Here is a 21,237-nt window from a genome sequence, read left to right as displayed (position 1 = left end):
TATTAATTAGTCTCTACGCGTCTACACATCATATCGTTTGAGCAAATACGTTTGTTTACTCAAAACTAAACACTTTTATTTACGGTAACCCAACATGTGGAACTTACGTTGTTGAAATAATATTCAGTAAATCTGGCACATTTAAAAAAAAATCCTCCCCAGTGTACTTATATGAACAGTGAACGAAACAGACGACTTCTCTTCCAAGCCCACTGATCACCTGTTATCTTTTGTATTCCTATCAAGCACCTTCTAGCATTATATTTAGTCTTATTGTATTGGTTTTTCCCCTTAAATACGACTAAACTTTTTAATCTACATTATAGGCAACATGCATGTACTTTCTATAACATGTGATTTTAAGTTTAATAGATGAATGACATCTTGAATATTGCATGTCGGTTGCCTCGTAACATGATACGACATGTAGGCCTACTGTGTTGTTGGCTTAATTTGTTTGGGTTTGTATGGATGCATATATACCTATGAATACCTGAATATAAGAACGACCCATGTCCATTAGAGAAAATTTGGGAAAAATAGAGATGTATCAATAACTTCCTACTGCTTTTAGTCTTTCCAGTTATTGGGATGTTTAATATTCATGCAAATGTGAATGTAAAGCAGTCACTTGAATGATTATCTGTATTTGCATGACTTCGTAAATGGTTTCAAAGACAATAACCAAATTTGGACTTGGGTCGTTCTTATATTCAGGTATTCCTGTGTCTCTGTGTGTGTGTGGGGGGGGGGGGGGGTGGGGGGTGGGGTTGGACGTGTGCTTGTGTGGATAATAAGTTCGCTCCATTACTTTGTTTGGACCAGGGAGGTGAGACACCTCCCTGATTTAGACATATCCTAAGTACGTCTTAGTTGACATTCTTTATACATGTCTCCTCTGTTCATTTACTTCAATGACACTTTTTTATTACATACGTGCTTGGTATTTCATGTATTGCTTCACAAATCAAATGACTAAAATTCTTCACTTTTGGTTTTGAAGGGAACTTGTTTGTTTATAGGCCCTAGTACCAGCTTTGTTTTTTATGCAAGTTTCTTGAAATTCACTAAAAGTCTGTGCTACACCACTAGATATACGTTTGTTCTAGAATATCAACATATTTGTGTTTTAATCATGTATTTGTACCTTTGTTTGAGTATGTATACATAATTTTATTCAGGCTATTTGAGGTTCATTTTTGTGCATTAGGTTATCTTAATATGTCTCTTAAGCTAATTTGTGATATTGTTGATTTTCTTTTTACAGTTTTCTTACCATGATATCAAGTGCAGTATCACCAATTTTATGAAAACAAATTGAGTGCACGGCACGTAATTATGTCGAGACAATGACGTCGCAAAATATTTTTGCCGTCGGAATCCGACCAAACAATCTTGCATGGCTGGCCATGTCTCATTTTGTTCTTCGTTTTTTCTGTTTCTCTGTAAGGCCTCCGATATCAACAATATTTATCAGGACGCACAGCCCTCGCCAGCAATTTTCAATTTACACGGGATGTGTCGCGTGAATCAGCAATGTTTTGGCGCTAAAATCGCGTGGCCATGTTTGTATTTTCTTTCGTTAAAGGGCTTTTTACACTTGTGTTTCTTAACCCCGGACTTTCTCTGACCCAGGACTATCGTTAGTCCCGTACCAATTTTTTCAGCTTTTTACACTCGCCAATTAGTCCCGTACTATCTCTTGTCCGGGGCTAAGGAGAAAACTGACCTTTTTACACTCGTATTTCTTAGCCCCGGACTTTCCAAACCACATGAATATTCATAATTACGCTGTGTACTGTACACGTACACGCACGCACCGGCAGCACTTCATTGCCTCGTTTCTGATTGGTCAGTGAGGGTCGGACTTCGTCTCCGTCGCTTAGCCCAGGATTATTTTTTCGTTCTGTTTACACTCACTTGCTTGGCACCGCAATTGCGGTGCTAACCCCTGCTATTTTGCAGGGCCAGATAGTACCGTACTATCGGTGGGGCTAGCCCACTTTGGCAAAAACGAGTGTAAACAGAAAGTGGGCTAAGGATAGTCCCGTACCAACGATGGGGCTAAGGCCCCCCCCCCCCCCCCCCCCCCCCCTTAGCCCCACCGTTGGTCCGGGGCTAAGCAAAAATTTACAAGTGTAAAAAGCCCTTTTTCTCAAAACAGGCCACCGAAATAAATACGGCTGTTTGGTCTAGCTTGAAAATGTCAGCAGGCATTACGGTTCACGCATCAAAGTGGGAAGCCATGCAGGTTGTTGACACGCCTGGATGGCGTTTTCTAGTGTTGACAGAACTACTGTGAGTACATAATAAAATGGTATAGTGCATTTACTGCTCGTGCCATCGAAAAATAAAAAAAGCAACACAAAACACCGAGTTATACACTCATAATTATTATTGACTAAATAACGTACGAATGACTAACACACATAATTATTACTGACTAAATAGCGTACGAATGATTAACACAGTTAAACACACAGACGCCCGCGCATTAATGTGTCTCATACCATCAGAGGAGGGGAAATTAACTTTTTATTGGCTTGGTATAGCGAAATGACAAGATGTCTAGGAAAATGCAGATCAACAAACAAAATTTCAATCTCAACTCTTCTTGTTGTATGCTTGTTTTTCTCGTGTATGCTGATTGCATATTGGGATATTGCGTATTGGGAGTGAAAGGAAACATGGAAGTGAAATTAGTAAAATCTCACCAACAAAATAATTTGAGTATGATTAAAGGCGGATACAAAATTAGACAAATTTGATTCTTTTAGTATGATAAAATTATAGCGAAAAAAAAAGTTAAATTGGTATAGTTGGAAATAGGTAAAATTCGAAAATGTGATGCTATCGTTTCCATAGCTCTCGTGCTTTTTGCTCGATAGTATAACAACAACTCCTTACCTTTTATCGAAGTCATCGAGGCAAGCATATTACAACAGTTAGCAGCAACTGGATGTCGATTATGTGAGTTAACTGCTCCTTTTCACTTGATCCTATCTTCCACAAGTGCTTAAATGTATAGTGAAGGTTTACATTCAAGTAACTTCCGAACCAATGACGTCACAACTTAGCTAATCTATCTATACATTTGTCATTGTATTTTCTGGGAAACTGATGGAATCTTAAAACAAAAATTATTTCCTTATCATATGTCCCCTTTTCACGGAACTTGCGCGGTTTAGTTTAAAAGGTGTGGTTGTACTGCAATCAAATCAAGTTTATCATGGGGAAGCTTTTAACTTCAAGCACGCTCACAGCTTTATCGCGCACGATCGCTTTCCGCCTTGTCGGCAACGCGTTAACAATTACTGGGGAGGACAAACTGATTTGTATAACGGCATGAACGGCATGTTCTTTTGTGGAAAACCTTAACGGTCTTTCAGCGTAAAGGGGAACATCTCAATGCCGACAGGTTAGAAACACGAACTGACGACAGCGGGCGCTTTGTCTCGAGGTTATACCTCTTAAAAACCGGAGACATTAATTCAAGATATCCATGAAAATGAGGGCGTAAAGCACAACAAAAACACATTCAAGAAACATACACACACACACACACACACACACACACACACACACACACACACACACACACACACAACAGCACGATCGACAAACTTCTGACATTGTGCACTGCCAGATCTTCTCACTCATTACTTTTCTCGCTGTACATGCGTTATGATGCATTCGAATTCCTTCAAATAAGACAGACTCTTGTGAAGAAAAAAAAAAGCACTGCCTGTAGACAGAACCGAACCCTACCACCCCAAGCACTTGACTTTTCCCAGTCCACAGAGTCTCTTCATCATTCTAGCCAAGATACACCCTCTCCACCTTTCTGCTATACTATGTCTCTTCCTCTTACGCCGGATATTGACCAGGGGTTCTTGACAAATCGGCTAACTTCCTACCAATAACAAGTGACCCTTCCAAGAGGCGCTGGGGTGGGGGGGGGGGGGGGGTGTAGATGAGATGAGGTTGGAAAATCCACCCTTTAGGGCATGTTCACTTGAGAGCGGGTGTAATTTCCCTTCTCCTCTTACCGTGGAGAAGCACTTGAACGTCCTCTGCACTCCTGGCTCCTCCCCCCCCCCCCCACGTCATACATTATTGAAAAATTGCGGTGCTAGTACAGGGTGTCTAACATTCATCTACACAGTTGTTTCAATTATTTAGTACCACCATCATTGATGTTACTAGGGATTTAGCGCTGCAAGACCGACCCGAGTTTATGTTTTCAGTGTTTGAAAAGAAATTCTAAACTTGATAACTGTTATAATAAATCACTTTCTAACGAATACAACTTCAGTTATTGCTGGCATTATCTCGGCAGAACCAACGAAATGTGAGCAATTGGGAGTAGGTAACCTACGTTCTTGCGACAAATGTAAGTGATCACAATATCGACAAATCCTTAAACAGCTCTCACGCGTATCATGCATGGGAAATGAGAAGTATTTTGCCTACATTCTCTTTCTGCGACGTCGTTTTACGTTGCACCATGCTCAAGGGAGTTACAACGTATGGTAAAAGAGTTTCCGATGCCCTGACTTGCAGATTGGTGCGATGTGTGTTGGTATCTCTCCTGCTTGAGGTAACCAAATGACCAATGAACACGAGTTTCAGTAAAATCTAATTTAGCGATGTCTTCCAAAGGACGCATTTCCGAACACTTCAACACACGTGAAGACAGCGAACAGACACAAAACATTAAGAAGAAGAAAAAGTTGTAGTCTAAGTAGTATTAGTAGTGTTAGAAGTATAGTCGTAGAAGCAGTAGCAGTCGTAGTAGCAGTAGTAGTATCAGCTGACTATTAGAAGGAGAAGAAGAAGAAAGAAAGAAAGAAAGAAGAGAGAGAAAAAATGGTTTAGCAATATCATAAGATGTTTCATGGAGACCATTATGTAAACACCCAGATTTTAGATGTGGGCAACCATCTTTGGCAAAGTCAATCATAATGCGATATTCGGCTTACATCTATTTTAAACTGGAATTTTCTTGAAGTATTCAAATGACAAATCTGCAGTGGACTAACGAAATAATTTTCATTGTCACTTTGGGAGCAGTTTGTGGTCACATCAAATGTAAAGGCTTAAAAATCAGAAGAAGAAAAAACGGATTGGAGGACGAGCATGTACAACAACTGTAATTGGTGCATCAAATGACATGCACTATTTATCTAGAAATTGCTATATCAAGGTGTTCCACACACCATACTCATGCAAAATCGTCACCCATGTACAGTTGTTTTGAGTACTCTGATTGGTTACTCCGAAACCGCTCATTTAACAAATCCAATCTCTCTCTATTCGCAATTGAGGTCTTTTTGTCTGAGTGTTGTGTGCTATTGAAAATGTTATTTAAACTCACCTTCCGGAGTGTCGTCGGTCGTGTCCTGCAGAAAGATAAGAGGGAACAAAGTAAACAGAGAATTAATCTTTCCTGCCGCAAAATTTCTACTCTTTTTACAGCAGCTTTCCTGAATTCAGAGTGTAACACAATATTTACCTCGTCATTTGGGCTTAATTTTGGCAGCGATGTACAATAATTCTATGCACTTTTACAAGAAATACAGTCAAATGATCAATTCTATTTTAATGGTACCCTGCTAAAACTGTGTGTGTGTCGTGTGTGTGCAGTGTGTGTGTGTGTTTGTGTTTGTATGTTTATCATAATAATTTACATAATATTATTATTTTTCTATCAATTAACGCGCAAGAAATGTTGCATGCCCTGAGAAGAGAGAGAGAAAAAAAAAACGAACAAACAAACAAACACGCTTCTGAGACACTTGAATTACGCAACCATCACATTCAACCCTCGAATGGTTGTCACCACTGAGATAAGTCGAAAGAACAAACTACGGATGAAACAGGATGATACTGGCTAACTCTACTACAAGCAGATGCCGATCGAAGCAATGCGAGGGACCTTGCATTTCTATCACGCGCGTTTCTCTGGCGGCCTCGTCAGTCAAACTTGGGTCTAAACTTAGCAATCCCTTCTCTCTTCACCTTCTCACTTCTGTCAAAAATATGGAAAAAAAATCGTTATCACCATCTGGTCGTCTTGTTCCTTCCTAAAGTCCTCTCTCCTGATCTCTCCCTTTCGGTGTGTGCCTCGGAATCGGTTGGAGGAACAAGCAAAGGTTCTCCTTTGACCACACCCGTCAAAACTAGCGCACTGGAGAAAACTCCTTATAAAACGTCAGGACACCCACTGCAACGAGCCAGATAAGATCATCTTAAAAACTCCCCTCCCCCTCCCCCCTCCCCCCCCCCAAAAAAAAAGTAGTGTCACTGGAGAAGGGTTTATATAGCACGTATGTACAGGCCTATGTAACACGTGGGAAACGTGAGAGAAAACGGATACACTGTATGGTTGCACGAAGCATTATCTATGACTTTAATTATTCAGAAAGAAAAGAAGAGAAGCTAACATTAAGGATTCGCAAAACCATCCAGCATGTTAAGCAATGAGTTTAAAGATGGAACAGGGTTTAAAATACATTGTATGTGTTATCTAGCGTTGGTCATTCATTGCACATCTTTTGGGCGTAGCATGTATGTTTCTTTGTTGATGATATGAATATATCATATAATGAAAGAATTATAATACATTCATATAAATAATGATTATTGCAAAGATTTGGAGAACCTGGATGCGATTTCCGTCTTTCATTTCATTTCTGCGGGGAAAAATTGCATGACGATCAGAGAAAGCAGCAGTAAATGAGGGAAAAGACAAAACAACACCCAACATTTGAAAGCAAGATTACATAGAAAGAAAGGTTTGAGGAGGGTGGTGTCAAGGGTGTCAATGATAGAGAAATATAAGAGAACATGAGTTAAACAGTACAGCGAGACAGAAAGAGAGATATTCAGTCACACACACTCTTGAACTGCTGAGATTGCGATTATCAAAGTTTCCTCTATTTGTCACGATGATCCCGAAATGTAAACAGGACGTTGGTTGAATTGCATGATACTGCGTGCGTGTGATATCTTGGTTAGATTGGAAAGGACACCATGATAGGATCGTACGCCTTCTTGGGACTAGAATCGAACGCACGATTCTGGGTGGTCTCCCATGTCTTTTCTATCCTCTCTGTACATCTGTGACAATGTGTGCATGTGTTTGTACGTGTGTGTGTGTGTGTGTGTGTGTGTGTGTGTGTGTGTGTGTGTGTGTGTGTGTGTGTGTGTGTGTGTGTGTGTGTGTAAGTGTGCGCGAGTGTGTGTTTGAGCTCATTGTCTCACAAATTCGGTACATGTATCACATCAGCTCATGTCAGGGATTGGTGTGTAGCAACCCGTCTCCATTGTTCCTTTCAACTCTGCTCCCTTCTTTTCTTTTCTGTTTTCATCTCGTTTTCCTTGTGAACAATTAATAATAAGAAAGTTACAATAGTCGAAAGTTGAAGATTTTTACGGAACAATGATTGCCACAACCATCTATGCGAATAAGGACGATGACGTTATCGCTTCATATCCATATCGCTGTTCATAAATATAATAGTACCTATATTCATAAGAGAATCTTTTTTTAAGAGGGCCTACATTAAAAAAAAAAATGAATTAAGTTGATAATAATGTGAGAGATAATATGAGTTATGAAAGCCACAGACACCCTATCTCAACTAATTTGCATGCGTGTAGTCATCAAGATCACTAACGTCAGAAATCCTCAAGTTCCATAAGTTTCGTAAGAATTGTCCGATGGCAGGGAAACTTCTCACGTCCAGTGTGCTCGATTTTATGAGGTGACTGTGTTATTATTCCCAATAAGAGCATGGACACTCAAAAACCATTGATGTACTTTAAATCCACCGCAGATCACACTTTGACCATGTAATTGCGCATTTGATTAAGTTTGCAGGGATTGCTTTCGTGAGGTCAGCGTACGATCTTGGCATTTCGTGAATGCGAGCGGACTGCGGCCATTTCAATAGCGTGACCCGGCAATGACTGTCGTGACTGTGGCGCAATATTCTAGTTTACGGCCGCTTGTCGCCGGTGATGACAACTGCGATCAGAGGCGACTGCGTTCGGCCAGCTGCTCCGGCGAGAAATAAATGGCTCTAGATGGTAAATGCTGACGGGTAACTATAGGCACGTTAAGCAAAAAGGAAAAAACAACAACAACAACACAAGAACAAGTTTAGAAAATACGAATATGCCTGCAAGAATACAGATAAATCTAGCAATATTCCATCCAGTTTGAAATAAAAATCTAACACCGAGATAATGAAGTAACTCGTGTCATCAGCATTCGATACTATAATTTGGGGAATGAAAGAATGCTATTCTTTGTGTCTCCTGTTTGTTTTGTTTTGTTTTCTTGTTGTTGTTGTTTTTTTTGGGGGGGAGGAGGGTTTACTATTTTAACGAGCAAAAACTCCTCAATAACAGATAATAATACATGGCACTTTCTAAAATTATCTAATTTGACAGATATTGAACAGCTGCGATTCGTGAGCAGTTTATCTACAAATATCACTTAATAAAATAATAAAATTATATGTACTATACTGTTTTACATTGCTACTCTCGAGACTACTTTCGAAGGACACACCGTGTCTCTCACCCATTTCATTCTGCGCAATAATTCAAGAATTTTATGAATTAAGGAACGGATTACTAAATGAAAAGATATGTGAGAACTTATTACACACACACACACACACAAAATATAATTAAATTACCAGTATGTACAACCGAATGAGTGAAAATGAATTCCATCCAGGCAGTGAGTATGTCACTGTACGAGATTGAATAAGTAGATGCTTCTGTTCGCGAATGGATCTTAAATCTATTCATATCAAATGAATAAGGGAAGACTAGTATAAAGAAAAAAAATCTCTCGTCGCCCTTCTTTTGTTGACTTTTCTACCCTATTAGTAACTCTGGTTTCGCTCGCAAAGCTACATATTTCCAATATCTATCTATCTATTTATCTATCTATCTATCTATCTATCTATCTATCTATCTATCTATATCTATATCTATCTATCTTATAGATCTATCTAGTATCTATCTGTCTATCTACTAGTATATATCAATCTATCTATCTATCTATCTATTCATCTGGTTATCATTCATTATATGTCTATTCATTTGATTGTCATTGAAACAACGACAAAGATAATACAAGTGTCAGCTGAAAACAAATCCTAATAATTTAACAACTCAAACAAAAGAAAGTGGCATAATGTCTTCCAACGGAGAACGGATTAATCTTATATTTTGTTCTGAAATTGTGCATCACATTCTACAAAGTCTAACGTCTAAAGACCTCAAACTCACCAAAGAACACCCGAACACCTTAAGATAATAGTTCAAGAAATCGATATGACAATGGGAGTAGTGACGTAAAAGTTCATTTATAAGTCGAAAATATGTAGGCCCTATACAAATACATTGAGATATAAAACTTCTACATACAAATTATAAGAAAAGCTGTATGGCGATAAAATAATACACAAATCATTATATTCATATAAATGACACTTTCTTTAGAGGAAACGAATGACTTAAGAAAACTTATGTATGGAAGAGAAAAGAGTCCAATAATTCAAACACGTAATGAGAATAATGCAATCCCATACTTGTGTCACTTGAATTAAAAAAATACATAAAATTATCTGAAATAGAAACATTTTTCCCGAGAAAACGCCTACAAAGGTCACGAAAAATACAATGCACTATTGGCAGCTGATTGGCGAACATGTCTGCGTCAATTACGAAGGCGGCGAGTTAGAAATACACGTATCGACTGCCAAGTCGAAACCCACGAAAAGTCGAAAGGGGTAACGACCTGATTAGATTTCGGAGGCTTACCCGATTAGGGAAAGCGCCTTTAATAATGATAGGGGAATGTCGCATAATGACAGCACATGGCGTTGTGACATCATGGGTATAGTCTGGCTTCAAGGCCGCGGGATGGTATTCCTTATCACTTATTTTCTCGACGCAATGTACACATACTTATCACTGCATGCACGTTGATAGCACGTCATGCCAGACGGTATATAAGGGGCCATAGATGTAAGAGGGTAGAGGCATACCTGTACGCATATAGTAGCACTAATCACACATTTATAACCAAGAGCTGGAGAAAAAGGGAGGGGCGGAAGGGGGATGAGTATTGACTCTTTGATATCTGCTCTCTCCTGTGCCTTGAATATCATAATTGTGCCTGTTGACCACTACTAATACAAGCCATGTAATAATTACTTGTCGCAGTGATTATGGTAAGAATGATTATAATTAAAAAACACGATCACCTTCATCGCCTTCTTCCACTACTTTTACTTCTACAATTTTTCTTCTCCTCCTCCCCCTCCCCCATCTCCTCCTTCGTGTCGCCTTCGCCTCCTCGTTAGGTTGGTATCAGCCCTGTTACTTATCAACCCAGCATTGCCTGGTGAAAAAGCATGGAGCAGGGAAGTGCTTCGTGTCACCTCCATGCATGGACCAAGAAGTCCCCACATGGCATGATTCTAATCCAAAGGGCTTTTTACACTTGTAAATTTTTGCTTAGCCCCGGACTATCGGTGGGGCTAAGGGGGGGGGGGGGGGGGGGGGGGCCTTAGCCCCACCGTTGGTACGGGACTATCCTTAGCCCACTTTCTGTTTACACTCGTTTTTGCCAAAGTGGGCTAGCCCCACCGATAGTACGGTACTATCTGGCCCTGCAAAATAGCAGGGGTTAGCACCGCAATTGCGGTGCCAAGCAAGTGAGTGTAAACAGAACGAAAAAATAATCCTGGGCTAAGCGACGGAGACGAAGTCCGACCCTCACTGACCAATCAGAAACGAGGCAATCAAGTGCTGCCGGTGCGTGCGTGTACGTGTACAGTACACAGCGTAATTATGAATATTCATGTGGTTTGGAAAGTCCGGGGCTAAGAAATACGAGTGTAAAAAGGTCAGTTTTCTCCTTAGCCCCGGACAAGAGATAGTACGGGACTAATTGGCGAGTGTAAAAAGCTGAAAAAATTGGTACGGGACTAACGATAGTCCTGGGTCAGAGAAAGTCCGGGGTTAAGAAACACAAGTGTAAAAAGCCCTCAAGAGTCCCATTACCATTGGGAGCAGTGATTCTAAAAATGTTCGAGTTATCACATTTGATGCATAGGGCCTATGTGTAGGTCAGTTGTATCACAAAACATCCAACTATATAAAAAATTTGCAATAAAGCCTAAAATATGAGGACATAATTATTACTATTTTTTCTCACTAAACCATTACTATCGTTCACATTTCGTACATTTAACAATACTTACCATCGATAACTTTTATACACTGGTTGTTTCTGTCCCTAACTCACATTTTAGAACTATTTTGAAGCACTACAGCTGGGTTTTTATTTTATCAGCAAATGGTGAACAATACTTTAAGATTTAAAATCACAATCTATTACCCTATTGTAGTGCAGCCGTAGTGATTCGGAATAAAAGTGACACAAACGGAAAATTTTGATGAGATACAATCAGTGACAATGTAGGCAACTGCAATTGTACCATAATTGTCTGACGCAATTATTGTCTAGTAGCGTGCAGAGCGGCGTCTTGCTATGTTGGGAAGACATGGTTTATAAAATCCCTACCAAAAGAAAATTTTCATACAGTAAAACTCGCTTTGTTCATTCCATGATAACGAAAGCATAATAGGCCAAAAGCTGATTAAAAATGACAATTCTAAGCCTTACATTTTTCATGTGTTATACTCTGGTGACAATGAATCCCACCCCCTCCTGCAAATATCAGTGGTTTGATAGTATTAGCAACATGGGTTGGAATGTGTTCGACACACAGGGTTGTATAATATGAAGATCAAAGATTATGAGGTCATTTCCAATATTCATTCATCACCCATTCTGGATGAACCGTCTGTCTAAATTCTTCTGTCTGTCTGTAGGTGTCCGTCTATCCATCTATTTCCCTTCTGCGTCGCACTCTCTCTCTCTCTCTCTCTCTCTCTGTTTCGTTTGTTTGTTTTTGTTTTTGTTTTACAATTTTCCATTAGCAGAACACAGTGAATCTTTAAAACTAATTGTAAGAACAACACGGGGTACATTATGTGTGTCGAATCGGAGGTGAATCAGAGGTTGTGATTCTTTGGACTCCTGGAAGGCATCCGTCTCTCCCTCTTTCTCTTCATTTTTTCCCTCTCTCTATCTTTTCATTTCTCCTCTGTCGCTCAAGGATCGACAGGGAACAAAAGGCAGGGAGCAACAGATACACGAGCAACAACTGGGAAAACGCTCCGTGATTGTTCGCAAAATGAGCTTGCATGTGCGCGGTTTTGACTTCATAATCTTCACGGTCAATGTTGTGAAGCAGATACGCTGCGAACAGGCGCGGGAAAGTTGCACACTCCGCGTAACGAATCGAAACATCATGACGCTAATTCATTTTGACAGCTTCGACACACAAGTACAGTTGACTGCTTTCACTGTAGTCCAGTAATGTCAGGCGATGTAGAACAACGTGCCAGCAACTATGTTACTTCGTCAGCCCATTTCTTTGTTCATAAGCATAATTGTTAATCTGGGAAGGAAAGATACATGTAGAGGCTTCTCATCGGCATGAAGCATATGGCATGAATATCACTGTATGATTTCCCTACCCATATTCATGCAGCCATTCTGCATCAGGATTACCATTAATCTTTCCTTTAAATAGAAAGACAGGGGGAAAAAAAGAGAGATCAAAGAAAACTAACTAAGGAATGATGTCACTTCTAAACTTAATTTTAGAGGGCATAATGCATAATTATCATTAACTTGAAATTTCATAACGGCATGTCATTAGCTGACAATGCCCTTGCGTTAGAGAAAAATTGTCCAGGGTCCTACCTGCATCACCAAGCAGTAAATTACTACAGTAATACTGTGACGACAATAAGATAAATGCATTTCTGATTACATTAATTACATCAATAATAACGACAATATCGACATCAATTCTAATAATAATAATGATGATGATAGGCCTTGCACTCTCCACGACAATACCAATGATAAAGATTTTTTGTTTTTATTGTTGTTGGGTTGTTGTTGTTTCTTTGCACCTATCTGCTCACACGACGAGTGATGTATGAGAGTGAATGTTTCCTATTCGATGAGTACTGTTTTGGAAAGCACCATGGGCGTACGTGCTGCTTCCACCATTTACAGCCAAGAAATATGCATTCAGTTCGCGAAGAGAACTGCAGGAGGCATTATACTTGTTTGTTCCTTTCGTCAAACCGTGATATTTTCTCCCACTACAGTGCCAAGGGGCTGGCATTCCGCAATCAAAATTGAGAAAACATAGAAGAAGAAGTAGAAGAAGTAGAAGAAGGAGAAGAAGGAGGAGGAGAAGGAGGAGAAGAAGAAGAAGAAGAAGAAGAAGAAGAAGAAAAAGAAGAAAAAGCAAAATAAGAAGAAGAGGAAGAAGAAGGAGGAGGAGGAGAAGGAGAAAAAGAAGAAGAAGAAGAAGAAGAAGAAGAAGAAGAAGTGGGGATTTACGGGACAGAATATATACATTATATTCCCCAAATTCCTTGGGGCTACACAAAATAAATGGGAATACTGCAAAACAAACGGAGTACGATATCAAATTCCACGGATTTTAGACAACTCAAAGGGCTTCCAACAACACAGCCCTTGTTCATCCCTCGCTCTTGGCCAATATGGTTATTGATACAAGTATACATTTGAGTATATGAATATAAGAACGACCCAAGTCCATTAGAGAAAATTTAGGAAAAATGGAAATTAATAAAAAAAAATCCCTACTCCCTTAAGTGTTTTCGGTTATTGGGGTGTTATTAATTCAAATTTGAATATAAAACAGTCACTTGAATGATTATCTGTATTTGCATGACTACGTAAATGGCTTTCAAACGCGATAGCCAAATTTGGACTTGGGTCGTTTTTATATTCAGGTATTTTCATGGGTTTCACTGAAGTTGTCGTTACTAAAAAGTTTACCGGGATTTATGCACATTATCATTCCTTAATGTGCGTTTAATATAGCAAACAGTACAACTGCAGATCAAGTGAGTTGAAAAGTCATATATCTGCATTCTTTCATATATATATATATTTTTTTTCAATACAATTTTATCCCTTGGCACATTATAGCCTTCGTGTAGCGGTTTTTTTTTTTTTTTTTTTTTTTTTTGCTTTTGTTTTTGTTTTTCGTGGACCTGTTTTGTTTATTGTACGTTGGGGAATCAACTGTGACTTTTTTCTTTTCAATTTGCGTGAAATTATGTAGACGTGGGTGAAACTCTGGAACGCGCTCAATATTTTGCCATGACCACATGGCTCTGCACACACTGACCTACGACCTCCACACGTGTGCCGTCATTAGTCGTAGACAGACGTGATCGCACGCAGAGCCGGTAAGCCCGTCGGGCAACCCGCGAAAAAGCCCGAAAAATCAGGTGCATGTGCTGCAAGTCAGGGACGGGTAGACGGTGCAGTCACAGAGTCCTTTTTTTTTGTTGTTGTTGTCAAGGTAAGCTTAAAAGACAAGTTCACCTTCATATACATGTGAATGGAGAGAATGCAGCAATATTGATAGAATACATCAGTGAAAGTTTGAGGAAAATTGGACAATACGTTCAAAGTTATGAATTTTTGAGTAGTTCAGTGCAGCTATCGCTGGATGAGAAGACTACTACAGCTTGTGATGTCACAGGTGCAGAACGATATAATGCACATGTATAGGGAAAATATAAAGAAAATTTGACATATCACGTATTATCATTTTCACTTTTCTCGCATATAAAAAAGAACACTGGACTTGCCTCTTTCAGAAGACAGGGAGAATAATAATTATTATCCTTAACATACGTCAGTGACAAGTCGAGGAAGTGTACACTTTTTTTTTTGGTCAAAAAATGAAATTTTGTGAAATTCTCATTGTATTTTCCTCATATATTGTTCTAAGCATGTGACATCATTCACTGTAGTACTGTAGTAGTCTTCTCATCCAGCAGTGACTGCGCAGATATTTTAAAAATTTTAACATTTCAACGGATTGTGCGATTGTCCCCAGAATTTCACTGATGTTTATACTGTTATTGCTGCATGTCACGTACGTATCGCTTTGGCATAATCTGTTTTGATTTCACGATGGCTCAAATTTATGGTGAACACGGAAAAGTTCCTGTGTTAGGTTGTTGTTGGTGGTGGTTTATTTTTTCACCCAGATTTTCTGCCACATCATTTAAAATTCAAGTAATGTTTCATTTCCAATAACTCTATGCTTCGCCCACGTGATATATCCTTTTCTTCCAGATTATCATTAGGAGTTAAAAAACATACCCATAATGTATGTTCTATGAACGGTTTTATTGGTATGCAAATCATGTTAACATATCTCACCTTAGGTAACCTCCATTATGTTATTTTTCAGCATACATGTACATACTCAAGTTCACATTCACGAAAACTAGAATTACTAACACAGAGTAGCATCAATTCAATTCAATACATCATCCAAACAAAAGCAAAACACTGGGACCTTGTTAAAGTAATACTCAGTGGCATGTTACATTTCTCAATGAACTTTGCTATAGTGTCTAAACTCATCCTTGAAAATGTACTATTATTTCTATGCTAAGAAGTCAGCATTTTATATCATGGATAGAAATTCGTACCGTCAACTTTGAATTTTCTTTCTAGCTTGATAATCTTGTCCACGTCATAAAACATTTACCAATCAGCACAACAGTATACATTGTAGCTCTTGTTCACTTTGCGTAGATTGGTAGGGGAGAAAAGAGAGGAATAGAGGAGGGTTTGCTGGGATGGGAATTTTTAAAAAAGTACAAATTTATCTGAAAACCTGATTATAATCTGTATTTTCTGTCTTTTCACCAATATTCATTATCACTTGACAAGAATAAACAATATTAAAGGCTTCATGATCATAAACGTCTCTTTTCTCTCATCACATGAAATGTGAAATCTATTGATAGTTTTCTTCTGTTTTAATGTGCTCAAAGTCAACTGTTATCTTCGTATTTAATGTTCACCTTCTTTTGATCATAACATTTTGTTTAGCTGAGGTTATGATGTGAATATGCTGCTGTTAAAGATATGCAAATACTTAACTGAGCATCAATAGTATCTAAAGAGATCAAATAGACACTCCCACGGTTTTCTCTCTACATTCCTTTTTTTTCCTGAAATTGGTAGATTCGATACGATATCATTGGAGAACAAAGTTTAGAACGGAAGCGGCTGAGCCGCGACCGGAAATAACTGTGATGCATTTTGTGCATTTATACCAGACAGCACAACAAGCGGAATTCACCTCGGTGTAAAATACCAACTTCCGAAGGTTATCTGCAGTCATTTCGAACGGGAGTATATAAACCAGCATGTCTGCGCGAGACATTCCAAGAAGTTGATAATGCAGAGTGATATCGATGTCACATTTTCGTTTTTGTCTTATATCATAATAGTCTAGAATTATTTTGGTTTCCTTTTTCTCTGTTCTCGTCTTTGTAATGTGTTTATTGTATCTTGCAGTCCACAATTTATAGACAAAAACAAAAAGCGAAGATTAATCTGAAACGTCGCTATGATTGACGTATAAAGACGAAAGAGAAATTAAAAAGGTGTGTTATGACAGTTTTGGAGATTATACTCCCTCTACACCACGATTTCAGCTAGGAATCGATAAATCATTCTACTTAAACACTTTTGTTCTTGGTGCTCTTGATAAGTTTTACTGTGGTTTCCGCCCCATGCAAATCATGAAACAAAGAGCTCGAAATCAGAAAACTGTTATTCTTTTTTTTTTTGCTTTAAGCTTCAATTGTTTCCACAGAAAACGAATTACCCACAACACATGCAAATATGAAGAGATAATGTTGTCAGCTTACAAATCATAATCTGTGAATGTCATGAAAATCACGTCTGTGGACGACGAAGGTAATTGCTGAAAAATAGTATTTTCAACTAATTTAGTTATCTATTCAATAATGTATTCATTTATTTATTAATTATTTCTTTTTACTCATATGCTTATTTATTTATCTTGAAGTCATGAATGCATAAGCCATGAATCTGACGACGTGAAGGAAGACAATGTTGACGGTCAAGAATGGACAAAAACCTCTTCAAAGTCCTCGAGGGAACAGCGACAATCTTGTCCAAAAACACGCCGCCGCCGGTGCTAGCCTGCATGTGCAACGCAACCACACGCTGGCTTGAACCATGGAGCTACTATATTATCGTCATGATAGTAGCCCATGGTTGAACCTCAGATAGTATGGTGAACATGTGTCGTTTTGTTTTGTTTTGTTTTGTTTTGCTTTGCTTTCTGTTTTGCTACCTGCGAATCCCGCATTAAATCTATATACTCAACTGATAATGACCTCCGCCATGAGAACAGCGTGAGCAAAATTGCAGAAATTGATCCATGTGACCGCGATGAGCCCTGTATGACGACATGAATCAAATTTCTCTTCTCATATTTTTTTTCTTCAAATTTCTACCCGCTGCTTTTAGTCTCCTTATTGTTGTGTTGTTTGAAAAGACTGCTCAATATACAGTAGATGAAGCCGTACAAAATTCAGTGTGGTTTTGTTTTTCCCCGGATCAGAAAGTGGATCAAATATTTACTGGTATGATAATACTGGATTACATTTGTTTGGATTATTGTTTGGTTTTAGGCTACTTCCTATATGGATTAACGCTTTGCAGATTGTTATAATTTCTAAGGATTAACCCGTTTCTCTTTGGGGCCCAAACACGGCAACTTTGCCCACAAGGGCTTCTGTTTCCCACCTGGTACTTTTTGCCCCTACAGTATAAATTATGTGCAATAAAGAGATCGTAACTTCATTGGAAAAAAATATTTCAGTTATCACTTTCCGGGGAACGATCAAAATTACAATTGAGAATGTGGGGGGGGGGGGGGGAAGAACTTTGTGCCCTGTGTGGGTGCCGGTCAAAGTACGTTCACCCATCAGGAGGTGTTGACAACTTAGAATCGGCTACTCTAAATAAAAAAGGGTAAACGCTGAAGGGGTTTTTCGGAGGGGAGATGATTCGTGATGATAGTTTTATTCCACGTCGGTTTTTTTGAGTATCATGGAATGTCTCTTTTTTATTCTCTTATTTTCACTTTATTATTGTTTAATCCACGCTGCAAGCTAAAATGATATATAAACTGTTCAAGCCCTCTGTTTATGCTAGAAGCTGCAAAACCTGTTCGTGGGGTCATGTGAAGAGCTATGCACTCCCAGCGAGGTTCGTCTCATCTCCTTGTGACTATATGAAGCGAATCAGTATAGTTCCCTTTCAAAATTCAGTTTTGTCATAATCCTAACATACACATATTTTAAGAAAGAGAGAGACGCTAGAGAGAGGGAGAGAGAGAGCGACAAATACCAGTTTCTTTGGGGGAGAGGGCTGGCACTTTAGAATACGATAGCCTGCAATTATTGTTCAAATTTGACGAAACATCGATTTAAAAAAATGACACACGTTTCATGGAGTAAAAAAAAACATCAACAAACAAACAAACAAAAACACCAACAAAAATATGCAGACATCAGTAGCACTATATACTAATTTGGAAATGAGTATTACCGGTATTCACTTCTAAATATTTTCCTTCCATCTCTCTGATATTATATTGCTGTCTATCATATTCCACACAAAATACCTAACACTGATGGCGTTTTCTCCTTAATTAGAATATGCATCATGAACTACGTATCTAAAACCAATGTCCAACGAAATTGAATCAAACCGAGAGACTTTCTTTGATATAGCCAGTGAAATCTGGTGGTTTACAAATATGGCGATTTGGGGCTGCATTTAATGATTTTATAACGCGCAGGTATTATGGCGATTGTATTTCAATCTTAAAATCTGGCAAGGCTGCTGTCACGTGTGAAAGCAGTGGTTCATCTCGTCAAATCGACATGAAGGAAACGATTGTAACTTTTGACTAGAGAAAAGAAAGAAAACAAAACAAAACAAAAAAGACACGCAAAATTATAGCATCCTCTCATTCATCAACTCCATGGCCGACGATGGCGCGCCACGAGACTCAGAAAAAAAAACAAAAAAGAATGTGGACCTTGACGTTGAATTTCCGCCTCCGTATCTTCCTCTGCGGGAAAGACGGAAAGATGATGAATGGCTCGCAGGGAGGAAGTTAAAAATACAGAAAGGATGATGACCGTGTCTATCGCTGTTACAAATCAGACTCTTTGCATCTTAAGTTGGAATGTCGTTGGAGACCCTTCCGCCTGCACCAAGTATTTGAATGGTTAAATGTTCGTCATGCGATGGCTGGGTGTACTTTCACGACCTCTTTGGGGGCACTGCTCTCTTGATTGAATATCAAATCTCGGTGCCAATGTTAATAGAATCAAATTTCTACGATATGTAAAATCACAAAATACAAGCAAACGACAAAGGGTACATTAAATGTGACTGGCACAACGTTTCCCTCTAGCTTTCCAAACTGCCCCATGAAGTATCAAGAGCTAATGACCACTTTAGGACAGAAAAACGTAAGTGCATGGGGGTGTGGGGTGGGGGTGGGGGTATCAATTGTAGCGCAAAGGACAAACTACTTATCGCACCAGATCCATTACATTTCGCCATAACAAAGTTTACCACTCGATCCAATCCACTTTGTAATGCTCGTTGACTAAATGAGTATAAAGCATGCAATAAGTATCATGACAAAATCATGTGGTTTTTACAAAATACACGAACACAAGCCTATAATTATGTCTGACAAAAGCAGGAAATAGACAGTTCCAAGGTGGCTGAAACAATCTCCTCTTGACTATTAAATGTCGCCTTATTACTCATCCAAATTGTTCCCGTTTGCCTTGGTGTCCCCTTCAACATCGTATGTTTGTCTGTCAGTGGGAACCACGTCCCACATAATAAAATCGAACTGAGTCAAAAGTCACGGATGATTTTGTTTATATGGGCAAAGATGTAGGCCAAACAAACGAACTTGGCCCACATATCAATGAAATCGTCTGCAAGAGATATTCATTAAACACCAACAACAGTGATATATTCCTCATCCATTGTTTCCACGGTATAACCGAGAGCTGCTCAAAGACGTCTGAATACAATTTACCGATATGAATCCTGTTAATTACGTTTTGGGCTCACACGGGTAAATAATTCCCCAGAGAGACGTGTGTTAAAATTCAAAATGCGAAAAAATCTGTAAAATAGCTGGGGGAAATGAGGTGTTTCATCTCCACTAACCTGGATAAGTGAGATATACCCTTTCATCCATCAAATTTCCAAGGCGGGTTCTTCAGCTCAGACTCTGTCCAAGGGTCCGCAAAGCCAAACTACGAGTTCTTTTTCACTCAAAAAATCCCTTATTTTCTGTACATGCACCCAATGAAATATAGTCCCTTCAAATTCCATGAGAAAAGCTTCCATCTTCCAACCAAAATGCAGTTTGTAGAGGAATTCATACTCAATATCTGCAGCTGTTAAGTTTTTTGCCAAACTGCATTACTGAATTTTATTCATTTTTTTCTTAATTTATTATGGTATCTTTGGTACGATTTTGTGAAGGGGTCTGGGAAATTCCATTTTATTTACAGGTGTGAGCCCTTTCATACATGTACCAACACGCATGTGAAAACGTCCGCGCTCCATCACATGGAGAACAATCCCCCAAGGCGTAATTCGGACAATCAAGTTATTTTCGTTGATTTTGAATGATACTTAGTATGATAGGGGTCAACTGACTTCATCTCTTTCGTTGATGCTGCTTGGGGTCATACATTCTGGCGCTGGATGAAGAGGAACCCTTTTTCTCTATAGCTGTGGAGCTTCAACTCACCAACCCATGACAATAGTATTGATAATAATGGTTAACACTACCACATCTATACCACTGTCACAAAACCTACCGCCCCTTCCAACCAACATCCTCCCCCGCACAAACATTACTCCTGCAAGTCAAGTGCATAGACAGAAAGAGACAGACAGACAGACAGACAGACAAAAAAACAAACAAACAAGCAGATAGACCGAGGTACAATGCAGAAAGGGGAGCGAGAGATGCTGAAGAGAGTAATAGATAAAGAGGTTTCCTGATCTGAAATGACAATAAAATCAGTTCTGCGATACTTAGCCTTTGCATGTATAGGGACTAGGAAAAGAAAAATACGATGAGCTCTTGCGAATAATGATCTACAAAAGAGGAAGACCACAGT

General features: G+C 39.0%; 1 protein-coding gene across 1 annotated transcript in view; it reads right to left on the bottom strand.

Moving 5' to 3' along the window:
* Positions 1–21,237, bottom strand: part of LOC139712366 (zinc metalloproteinase nas-14-like) — a 134,146-nt gene that overhangs the window by 44,054 nt on the left and 68,855 nt on the right. Inside the window, exon 2 of the mRNA XM_071624197.1 lies at positions 5,378–5,402. Coding sequence (XP_071480298.1) covers positions 5,378–5,402 — 25 coding nt within the window. The remainder of the gene's footprint in view (positions 1–5,377; positions 5,403–21,237) is intronic.

This window comes from Diadema antillarum, unplaced genomic scaffold, assembly GCF_040938485.1.
Source record: "Diadema antillarum isolate AM-2024a unplaced genomic scaffold, OU_Dant_1.0 seq00001795_RagTag, whole genome shotgun sequence".
In the NCBI taxonomy this organism is placed as follows: domain Eukaryota; kingdom Metazoa; phylum Echinodermata; class Echinoidea; order Diadematoida; family Diadematidae; genus Diadema; species Diadema antillarum.
Note: the sequence above shows the minus strand (reverse complement) of the source record. Positions and strands in the feature narration are given on the sequence as shown.